Source organism: Oncorhynchus kisutch, linkage group LG12 (genome assembly GCF_002021735.2).
Source record: "Oncorhynchus kisutch isolate 150728-3 linkage group LG12, Okis_V2, whole genome shotgun sequence".
In the NCBI taxonomy this organism is placed as follows: domain Eukaryota; kingdom Metazoa; phylum Chordata; class Actinopteri; order Salmoniformes; family Salmonidae; genus Oncorhynchus; species Oncorhynchus kisutch.
The window spans coordinates 12,917,528-12,929,863 of NC_034185.2; the positions used below are offsets into that span (position 1 = coordinate 12,917,528).

A 12,336-nucleotide genomic window follows, 5' to 3' on the forward strand; every position below is an offset into this window, starting at 1 on the left:
AGCCTCGCAGGCAGACAGTGCAGTTAGAGAGACATCCCTCCCTCCCTGCCTCCCCACCACACCACTGCTCATACCAGAGAGCACATCTCTCTATGCATTCCAGCTTGTAGCTGACACCTCTGCATAGTGGAGGGAGAGCCAGGGATTTTGCAATGTGTCATGTTGTTGTTTGTTTAATTAGTTGATCATATTTGACTTTTTTACATTCGGACACACATATGTAGTCAACAATCTATGCAAACCTCTCTCTTTCTCTCTCTCTCTCTCTCACACACACACACACACACACACACACACACACACACACACACACACACACACACACACACACACACACACACACACACACACACACACACACACACACACACACACACACACACACACCACACACACACACACACCGCAGGCAAGGGGATATATTGGCCTACACACACACTCTCCCCTCATATTTACTCTCTGACCTGAAACACGAGGAAAACATGGATTCAACATCTCTTTGGACCTGCAGTAGGACCGCATCTAATCAGTGAGTCCTGAACAGGAAGTCTCTGTGTGATGGGCCGGGGGGTAGGAACCCATGCTGACACAACACAGTGGTTTGTCCCTAATCTCAGCCCTACCTGACCCCTCTAACGCCGGGGTTAGGCCGCGGGGCCATCACATAACCGCAAATCAGGAACTAATTACCTCCTCGGGTTTTCAGCGTTGTGATAGGCTTACGGGCATGGAAGATCACATGACGTGGTGGAAGCCCAATTATGGTTCATTCCTATCACATGACTTGGGGGTTATGACATGGTGTGTTATGAGGGGAAGCAACAACTCTGCACCAGCTGTTTTAGGGCTGGTTGAGTTGTCATGCCCCATGCATATGATATGCCCAGACTACCCGCTTGTGTACACAATTCATGCATTATATATTGACCTGAATTGACCTGGAGTCATTTGCTTACCGGTATCCTGCAGATGACGGGATTGAGGATGTCGTTCCTTTGCATATGTAAATGGGGCTGGTTTATTAAGCTACCATGATGAGTAGTAGCCTTGCCTGAGAAACTGAAGACTTTCCTTAGCTCCCAGACCTAATCATTTTTACCTCAGACTGCGAACACACACAGGATGTTGAGGTAAAGTCAAGTAAAGCCCTGGAATTTATGGGTGCAGGATACCCGGAATCAAACCCAGTCTGTCGCATGCAGTCGACTGTATTTCTCTTGAGAATCTCATCTCATTCATAACCTCCTCTCCTTCCTCACCCCACATAACCACCATCAAACATAACCTCCTCTCCTTCCTCACCCCACATAACCACCATCAGACATAACCTCCTCTCCTTCCTCACCCCACATAATCACCATTAGACATAACCTCCTCTCCTTCCTCACCCCACATAATCACCATCAGACATAACCTCCTCTCCTTCCTCACCCCACATAACCACCATCAGACATAACCTCCTCTCCTTCCTCACCCCACATAATCACCATTAAACATAACCTCCTCTCCTTCCTCACCCCACATAATCACCGTCAGACATAACCTCCTCTCCTTCCTCACCCCACATAACCACCATCAGCCATAACCTCCTCTCCTTCCTCACCCCACATAATCACCATCAGCCATAACCTCCTCTCCTTCCTCACCCCACATAACCACCATCAAACATAACCTCCTCTCCTTCCTCACCCCACATCATCACCATCAGCCATAACCGCCTCTCCTTCCTCACCCCACATAACCACCATCAGACATAACCTCCTCTCCTTCCTCACCCCACATAATCACCATCAGACATAACCTCCTCTCCTTCCCCACCCCACATAACCACCATCAGACATAACCTCCTCTCCTTCCCCACACTACATAATCACCATCAGACATAACCTCCTCTCCTTCCCCACCCCACATAATCACCATCAGACATAACCTCCTCTCCTTCCTCACCCCACATAATCACCATCAGACATAACCTCCTCTCCTTCCTCACCTCACATAACCACCATCAGACATAACCTCCTCTCCTTCCTCACCCCACATAATCACCATCAGACATAACCTCCTCTCCTTCCTCACCCCACATAATCACCATCAGACATAACCTCCTCTCCTTCCTCACCCCACATAATCACCATCAGACATAACCTCCTCTCCTTCCTCATCCCACATAACCACCATCATTCATAATGGGCTTGGTGCTTTTGTGAAGAACAACTTCCGAGTGGCACAGCGGTCTAAGGCACTGTATCTGAGTGCTAGAGGTGTCACTACAGACCCTGGTTCGATTCCAGGCTATATCACAACTGGCCGTGATTGTGAGTCCCATAGGGCGGCGCACAATTGGCCCAGTTTGGCTGGGGTAGGCCGTCATTGCAAATAAGAAATGTATATATGTTTTTTAATCTAGAGAAGGAGCTAGGATGGCCCTAAATGACAAAGGAGAGAGAGTTGTGTGTCTGTGTTTTCCCCCTGGTGGCCTTGTCCAGGCTGCCCCTCAGAGCGACGCATGTCATTGGCTACCTGGTTTTACACAGGTGTCTTAACCCCGCCTGATTGTTAGTCGTGAAAGGGGGCGTCAATCAACAGGTGGAGGGTTAACAGAGGAGGGTGGAACAATTCGTACAAAAAGTGGAAAAGTGCTCCGGGGGAGTTTATGAGATAATCTGTTTGCTTTTACCCACAATCCCACAGGACAAGATGAAGGAAGGTGTTGCAGTGTGTTTTGTGGTTCAGAAACAGTTAGTAACCCACCCCTTCACCTTTGAGAAAGTCCTTTACCAGTTGTCAAAACTGCTTGAAATAACTCAATTGCATCCAGTTCTGGTTACAAACTGTTTGCAAACGCAAAGGTGCAATTTCAACCTTATTTGCCTGCTGGGTTGTTGGACAAACTCTGGATATTTCTTGTTAGTGTTGGTGTGACTTGTCCTTTATCGTTTCATTCCTCTGTTTGTCCCTCTCCCTCTCACTTGTCCCTCACATGCATGGAGGGGTATAGGGCTGGCAGTGCACATGCATGGAGGGGTATAGGGCTGGCAGTGCACATGCATGGAGGGGTATAGGGCTGGCAGTGCACATGCATGGAGGGGTATAGGGCTGGCAGTGCACATGCATGGAGGGGTATAGGACTGGCAGTGCACATGCATGGAGGGGTATAGGACTGGCAGTGCACATGCATGGAGGGGTATAGGGCTGGCAGTGCACATGCATGGAGGGGTATAGGACTGGCAGTGCACATGCATGGAGGGGTATAGGGCTGGCAGTGCACATGCATGGAGGGGTATAGGGCTGGCAGTGCACATGCATGGTCGTTGCCATAGTTTCACCCAGCACCCAGCTCAGTGGCTGGAGGGGTATAGGGCTGGCAGTGCACATGCATGGTCGTTGCCATAGTTTCACCCAGCACCCAGCTCAGTGGCTGGAGGGGTATAGGGCTGGCAGTGCACATGCATGGTCGTTGCCATAGTTTCACCCAGCACCCAGCTCAGTGGCTGGAGGGGTATAGGGCTGGCAGTGCACATGTTCCATCATGGTCTTGGCCTGGGTCCAGGACAAGGCCTAATACTCAGACCAAATAGACGTGTCTTATGTTCGGTTGGCAAAACCAGTTGCAATAACATCAGACTGACGTCATGGTCAGGTTGTAGTCTGAATGTAAAAGGAGGTTTTTTAGACTGTTTTAGCATCCAGAAAAAGAAGCCTTTACCAGGTTGTATCAGGCACTTAAACAAGACAACAATCACGACATGAACAAACAATCTCTTCATGGAGAACTCTGTTCAATAGGTCCTTATTTTCCCTGAAGGGCTAAAAGATGTCTTTAAATGGTTGTAATCTGACGTCGTATATCAGAGAAATGATGTCCCTCGACAACTATGGCCCACTGGGTAACTGTGGAGAAGAATGAGTTCAGTGTAAGGTTGTGTTCGTTGCCACGGCAGCCACCCTGGTTGTGTTGTTGTTTGTGTGTGTGGTCCTGTCAGGGGAAATGCCAAGTTCACCCGCTCTGGAATGCAGCAGACAGGGATATGCCAGCAGAGGGGTGTGTGTGAAGTTACTTAGTTCCAAGTGTGTGCACTTCAGACCAGGCTAACTTAGCTTTACGTTTTATGATCAAACAGGTCGTTCTATACCTGACTCTGCAAAGCTCTCTGGCCTTAAAAGACATCGCCATTAAAGCTGAAGCAGCGTACTGTAACAGTTAAAAGCATTGAAGTCACATGTTCCTGCTTTCATTTTCTAGATAAGGCAGTGTCAATAGAACAGTGAAAGAACAGAGGTTCTTACTGGCGCTGGGCGCCACTGTTGTCTAATTATGTCCCGGTGTTGACTCTTTCAGATATATCAGTTTCATGACCACACGCTACTGCACTGTTAGAGGTAACCATGGTAAAAAGGTGTGTGTGTGTGTGTGTGTGTGTGTGTGTGTGTGTATGGAAACAGTTCCTACTTCCTCTAATGTACCTGTAGTGTTTGTGAAGCACTCAGCAGTGGAAACATTTGACATATTGATGTTGAGCTGGCTGAGTCAGGTTTGTACGTCTCTTTCCTCGCACATGCTTTTTCAGTTCTGCCAACAGATGTTCTATAGGGTTGAGGTCAGGGCTTTGTGATGGCCACTCCAATACCTTGACTTTGTTGTCCTTAAGCCATTTTGCCACAACAACCATTTTTTCTACCTCATAATGCCATCTATTTTGTGAAGTGCACCAGTCACTCCTGCAACAAAGCACACCCACAACATGATGCTGTCACCCCCGTGCTTCATGGTTGGGATGGTGTTTTTCGGCTTGCAAGCCTCCCCTTTTTCCTCAAAACATAACGATGGACATTATGGCCAAACAGTTCTATTTTTGTTTCATCAGACCAGAGGACGTTTCTCCGTAGTCTGGCTTTTTTATGTCGGTTTTGGATCAGTGGCTTCTTCCTTGCTGAGCGGCCTTTCAGGTTATGTCGACATAGGACTCGTTTTACTGTGGATATAGATACTTTTGTACCTGTTTCCTCCAGCATCTTCACAAGGTCCTTTGCTGTTGATCTGGGATTGATTTGCCCTTTTCGCACCAAAGTACGTTCATCTCTAGGAGACAGAACGCGTCTCCTTCCTGAGCGGTATGGCGGTTGCGTGGTCCCATGGTGTTTATACTTGCGTACTATTGTTTGTACAGATGAACGTGGTATCTGGTGGAGGTCTACAATTTTTTTAATCTTAGGTCTTGGCTGAGTTATTTTGATTTTCCCAGTATCTCAAGCAAAGATGCACTGAGTTTGAAGGTAGGCCTTGAAATACATCCACAGGCACACCTCAGTTGACTCAAATTATTTTAATTAGCCTATCAGAAGCTTCTAAAGCCATTACATAATTTTCTGTAATTTTCCAAGCTGTTTAAAGGCACAGTCAACTTAGTGTATGTAAACTTCTGACCCACTGGAATTGTGATACAGTGAATTATAAGTTAAATAATCTGTCTGTAAACAATTGTTGGAAAAATGACTTGTGTCATGCACAAAGTAGATGTCCTAATCAACTTGCCGAAACTATAGTTTGTTAACAAGAAATTTGTGGAGTGGTTGAAAAACGAGTTTTAATGACTCCAACCTCAGTTTACGTAAACTTCCGACTTCAACTGTATGTACATGTGGGTAGGGGTAAAGGTGACTAGGCAATCAAGGTAGATAATAAACAGAGTAGCAGCAGCGTGTGTGTGGCGTCAATATGCATGTGTGTGTGTCTTCTGTATGTTAGCGTATGTAGTAGTGTTTGGGCATGTGTGCTTTGGATGACCAGTGCAGGATGTGTGACTGTGTGGGTAGAGTCCAGTGAGTTTGCAGAGAGCCAGTGCAAGCGAGTGGCTGACTTGGGTGGCTGGAGTCTTTGACAATTTTTAGGGTCTACCTCTGACACCGCCTGGTATACATGTCTTGGATTGCTGGGAGCTTGGCCCCGGTGATGTACTGGGCCATATGACCTACCCTCTGTCGTGCCTTATTGGTTGCCATACCAAGCGGTTTACGTACCAAGCGACACCAAGCGGTTTACGTACCAAGTTTACGTGCCATAGCGGTATGGCAACCAGATGCTCTCAATGGTGCAGCTGTCAAGCTTTTTGAGGATCTGAGGGCCTGTGTTAAATATTTTTATTCCTATTCCCTATACAGGGCACTACTTTGACCAGAGCCCAATGGAACCCTATTCCCCATATAGGGCACTACTTTCGACCAGAGCTCTATTGAACCCTATTCCCCATATAGGGCACTACTTTCGACCAGAGCTCTATTGAACCCTATTCCCCATATAGGGCACTACTTTTGACCAGAGCTCCTTGGGACCTGGTCAACAGTAGTGCAATATTCAGAGAATAGTGTATCACTTGAGACTCAGCCTCTGTTTATCTTGACAACTTTTGTGCTGAATGTTCCTCTGCCAGCTGTCAATCATTTGGCTGAATAGTTTCACAAAGAAGGAGGAAAAAAGACACCATATGACAAAGCAGTGCTCCCTCTTTTATCTCCACTCTCCTTCTCGCAGGCAGGAATGTTAATGCTGCTGGTTCTTTGTGATGGGGTTCAGTTCTCCTGACTGACTGATTGACTGACAGGCTGGTGGCTCACAATGACAGAGAATGCTGGCTAACACTGTAATTAGCTATAGCATTCAAAGAGACAGTCTAGACCTGTGAGGTTTCAAGTAAAATAACATTACAAGTGTTTTATGATTGTTTCCCAATAGGCCTATTTATGTTTTTTTTTTAAATACACTTTTTAAATATGGAATGCAGTTCAAAACATGGTGGTTGGCTAACTGACACCGAGTCCGAGAAGAGACTCACTAACGCTAACAAACAAAGGGCTTACCGATGGAGACAGGGTGAGACAAACTCAGGGTTAGCAGACTTAGCACTAGCGCAGGTTAGATTAGCGAGGGCTTTAGCTCAAGCCTAGGAAGCTCAGATAGCTTTAAATGCTGGGTCTGTTAGATATGCCTGGAGGCTAACAATGCTAACAGCTAATGACGCTAGGGCCAGGACTTTTAGCGTCTGTGTAGTGTTGTGGTATTCTAGGCCCGGAGCCATGGTTTTTGATATGGTTAAGTGAAGGCAGTCGTTTTGTCAGGGCTTGTTGATGTGTAACATGACTAATGGACCATGGAAACAGGGGGCTCTTCCACAGAAGCTTCCTACTATCTAGACACAAACCCCCTACACGACCAAATTGGCGCTGCCTCTCTTGACAGGGTGTGTCTGTGTTAACGAACAAAAACAAAATATAGCGCAGATAAGACAACTCTCAATATGACATCATCACCATGAAATGAGGGATTAAATGAAAGGAAGGAGGAGAGTGTTTCTTCCGAGGTGGGCCAACCCAGGCAAGACAAAGCAAAGCCTGCCAGGCTGTGTGTGTGATTGGCATTGCTGATTGCCTTATTATCCCGTATGTGTTGTGTTCCTCTTTGATGCCAATTGACTGAGATAGAACTGCTGCAGCTGTGTGCCACACATTGTAAGTAAAAGTCTTTCAGGATTTAACACACCCATGGCTTTGTCCATTTGAACATCCTGGGGACTGTGTGTGTGTTTCTTTACACTGGGGAGGTGGAGGAGTGAAATGTCTCCTATTCAGATCATCTTTGTGTGTAGTGAATGGTCTCCTATTCATAGTGTCTTTTGTTTGTAGTATGATTTTAGGCTTTGCATTCCAGATGGTCTTCAATGCAGTCACGCTGCACTGAGGATCAGATCTCACACTTCACCTGTAGAAGTGATTAGCATCTCAGGGAAATACACATTGACATGATATAGCAATCTGCTGAAAAGATGACCTGGAACACCACTTAAGAGTTGATGGACTGTAAATAGGTGTAGGTGTGCAGCTGTTTTTGTGGTAACCATGGTGTTTTTCTTATCTCCTAGGTTACCTATCCAAAGTGTTGAGGAACTACACCGAGCAGGCTTGTGACGGCGACTTCCTGTCGGTCCGCTGCCCGCCCCGCACCACCATCACCGTCCAATCGGCTTTCTACGGCAGGAAAGGCCCCTCCCACCCCCAGCAGTGCCCGTCCTACCAGAGATATTCCCTTGTAGGGACACACCCACTGGAGGATGACACATATTGTTACATGTCCACTGCACTACAGGTAAACATACACAACCCATCTACTTTAATGCTTCTCTCTGCCACTAGGACAGTAACGACAGTCATTCAATAATGCTCATCTTCTGGTTTTAACATTTGTCCAGGTTGTGTTTCCCAAAAACCTTGTATCAAAATGGCTCATTATTTTTCTCTCTGGGAAACAATACTTTCTTCTCCTCTTTAGTCAGATCAGGGCCCATATCCATAAAGCATCTCAGAAAAGGAGTGCTGATTTAGGATCACTTTTAGCTATTAGATCACAATGAATAGGAATGGAAGGACAGGGAGAACCAGATCCAATTTTTTTATTTAGTTAACTAGGCAAGTCAGTTAAGAACAAATTCTTATTTACAACGACGGCCTAGGATCAGTGGATTAACTGCCTTGTTCAGGGGCAGAACAACAGATTTTTACCTTGTCGGCTTGGGGAATCTACCTGCCTCTAACCAGTAGGCTACCTGCCTCTAGCCACTAGGCTACCTGCCTCTAGCCACTAGGCTACCTGCCTCTAGCCACTAGGCTACCTGCTCTAACCACTAGGCTACCTGCTCTAACCACTAGGCTACCTGCCTCTAACCAGTAGGCTACCTGCCTCTAACCAGTAGGCTACCTGCCTCTAACCAGTAGGCTACCTGCCTCTAGCCACTAAGCTACCTGCCTCTAGCCACTAGGCTACCTGCTCTAACCACTAGGCTACCTGCTCTAACCACTAGGCTACCTGCTCTAACCACTAGGCTACCTGCCTCTAACCAGTAGGCTTCCTGCCTCTAACCACTAGGCTACCTGCCTCTAGCCACTAGGCTACCTGCCTCTAGCCACTAGGCTACCTGCCTCTAGCCACTAGGCTACCTGCTCTAACCACTAGGCTACCTGCCTCTAGCCGCTAGGCTACCTGCTCTAACCACTAGGCTACCTGCCTCTAGCCACTAGGCTACCTGCCTCTAGCCACTAGGCTACCTGCTCTAACCACTAGGCTACCTGCCTCTAGCCACTAGGCTACCTGCCTCTAGCCACTAGGCTACCTGCCTCTAGCCACTAGGCTACCTGCTCTAACCTCTAGGCTACCTGCCTCTAGCCACTAGGCTACCTGCCTCTAGCCACTAGGCTACCTGCCTCTAGCCACTAGGCTACCTGCTCTAACCACTAGGCTACCTGCTCTAACCACTAGGCTACCTGCCTCTAGCCACTAGGCTACCTGCCTCTAGCCACTAGGCTACCTGCTCTAACCACTAGGCTACCTGCCTCTAGCCACTAGGCTACCTGCCTCTAGCCACTAGGCTACCTGCCTCTAGCCACTAGGCTACCAGCTGCCCCATCTCAGATCAGTGCTCTGTGATGCTTTTTAAATACAGACCCAGGCCTTTGAAACAGTAGCTATAATGCTCTGGGGATTTCAGAGAAGGTTGCACCCTTCTCTCTTTCCCATGTATTCCCTTCCCCTCCCCCTTCTGGATCCTCATTCACTCATCTACCACATCCCTCCCTCCATCTCAACAGAGCCTGTCGTTGTTTGGCACCTAAAGCTGTCTGAGAAACTTCCAGAAAGAAAAAAGCCTCCACACAACAAGGGTTAAAACCCAGGCAATGCCAATGCCGCCACCGCTGATTGCATAACGCTTTGTGTGAGAATGTTTTCCGGCAAGTGACACACTTTAAGGAGAAGGCATGGAGAGGCAGGCCCAGCCAGCCCTACTACACAAAGCCGTTTCATTGAGTCTTTGCCACAACATCCCCATCTTAAATTGATTGGGGGTGCAACGAATAGACTGAAGGCCTCCTTTTGTGTGGGGGGTACACACACACACCCACTCCTGTCCTTTCAGAGTTCTGTTGCCCTCGTCTCCCTCCCACTTTATCTCAAAATAGCTGAATGACGATCATGAGCGCTAAGCTTCAGATCCAGAGAAGGTGCTCAAATGAGAGAAACCGACCCAGAGGCCCTCAGTTGCAATCACTTGGTACTAGAGCGTAGCAACTTTGCTCAATGCAACTCTTGTCTGTTCCAACAACGTCTGAAAAGAAACAATTGATGTGATGGTAGCGGTTTTAATCCCGATTTTCAAAAGCTTTAATATAGAGAGCTTTGAAGACAGGTAGATACGAAGTCAAAGCTTTTTTAGGACTACATGGGGGGTATAGGCTGCTGTACGTTTTCCCATATCCTATCCCTGGCCATTATGTCTCCTTAATGACGCGTGACGACATGACATAAATGTCAGCGTGCTTGAGATTTATGATCTGGCAGCACACGGCAGCAGCACACATATGCCAGAAGAACTCTGGGAGGTTGTCTTCTACACCCAGAACTCTGGGAGGTTGTCTTCTACACACCAGAACACTGGGAGGTTGTCTTCTACACACCAGAACACTGGGAGGTTGTCTTCTACACACCAGAACACTGGGAGGTTGGCTTCTACACACTAGAACACTGGGAGGTTGGCTTCTACACACTAGAACACTGGGAGGTTGTCTACATACCAGAACTCTGGGAGGTTGTATTCTACACACCAGAACTCTGGGAGGTTGTCTTCTACACACCAGAACTCTGGGAGGTTGTCTTCTACACGCCAGAACTCTGGGAGGTTGTCTTCTACACGCCAGAACACTGGGAGGTTGTCTTCTACACACCAGGAGAACTCTGGGAGGTTGTCTTCTACACACCAGGAGAACTCTGGGAGGTTGTCTTCTACACACCAGAACACTGAGAGGTTGTCTTTTACACACCAGAACACTGGGAGGTTGTCTTCTACACACCAGGACACTGGGAGGTTGTCTTCTACACACCAGAACACTGGGATGTTGTCTTTTACACACCAGAACACTGGGAGGTTGTCTTCTACACACCAGGACACTGGGAGGTTGTCTTCTACACACCAGAACACTGGTAGGTTGTCTTCTACACACCAGGAGAACTCTGGGAGGTTGTCTTCTACACACCAGGACACTGGGAGGTTGTCTTCTACATGGCCTGAGAGGAGAAGGAGATGTCAGGAAGCTGGAGTGTAGAACTGTTCCCATGGCCTGGGAGGAGATGCCAGGAAGCTGGAGTGTAGAACTGTTCCCATGGCCTGGGAGGAGAAGGAGATGTCAGGAAGCTGGAGTGTAGAACTGTTCCCATGGCCTGGGAGGAGAAGGAGATGTCAGGAAGCTGGAGTGTAGAACTGTTCCCATAGCCTGGGAGGAGAAGGAGATGTCAGGAAGCTGGAGTGTAGAACTGTTCCAATGGCCTGCGAGGAGAAGGAGATGTCAGGACGCTGGAGTGTAGAACTGTTCCCATGGCCTGAGAGGAGAAGGAGATGTCAGGAAGCTGGAGTGTAGAACTGTTTCCATGGCCTGAGAGGAGAAGGAGATGTCAGGACGCTGGAGTGTAGAACTGTTCCCATGGCCTGGGAGAAGGGGATGGTTAGGGTGTTTGAAGTGGTTTTTGGTTTGTGTGCCCTCTGGCTTGATCATTGTTCTCTCTCTCTCTCTCTCTCTCTCTCTCTCTCTCTCTCTCTCTCTCTCTCTCTCTATATCTCTCTCTCTATATCTCTCTTACAATGGTAGAAAATGTTGGATGAGTGCCAGGACAGGAGGATCTGTCAGGTCCTTGTCAACAGTCGTCTCTTCGGGATGGACCCGTGCCCCAGTAGCAGCAAATACCTCATTGTGTGGTACAAATGCATGCCTAGTAAGTCCCTCCCTCATCACCCCTGAGTTTCTTTATCATTTATGCTCCACCTTACAGTGACTGTTCCTGTCTGTCTATTTCTTACACACACACACACACACACACACACACACACACACACACACACACACACACACACACACACACACACAAATAAATCCCTGGTGACACTATGAAGGTTTAAATCCCATTCATACTAATGTGCAGAAACAGAAGCCTTGATAATGTGGATGCAGGTTGCCATTTATTGGGTTGACTCATGTACTGGAGGCAGCTCTGCAGGTTGGTCACTAGCTGGCACACTCACAGTCATAAAATCAGATTTTAACCTTGACCTTGATCACACCGTTTATCTTATGCCTAAACTCTAACTTGAAATTGAGACCAAAAATGTATTTTTTGTTTGAATACATTTTTATGATATATAGACAATTTTGACTTTGCAGCTGGTCCATCTAGTGGAAATCACTCTGCCTCTAAGACAAGAGTCATCCCAATGATTGTCAAGCTGCAATGTGGATGTGTTTAGC

General features: G+C 47.5%; 1 protein-coding gene across 1 annotated transcript in view; it reads left to right on the forward strand.

Moving 5' to 3' along the window:
• Nucleotides 1-12,336, forward strand: part of LOC109885588 (protein eva-1 homolog A) — a 172,169-nt gene that overhangs the window by 48,366 nt on the left and 111,467 nt on the right. Inside the window, exons 2-3 of the mRNA XM_031836910.1 lie at nucleotides 7,914-8,137; nucleotides 11,683-11,806. Coding sequence (XP_031692770.1) covers nucleotides 7,914-8,137; nucleotides 11,683-11,806 — 348 coding nt within the window. The remainder of the gene's footprint in view (nucleotides 1-7,913; nucleotides 8,138-11,682; nucleotides 11,807-12,336) is intronic.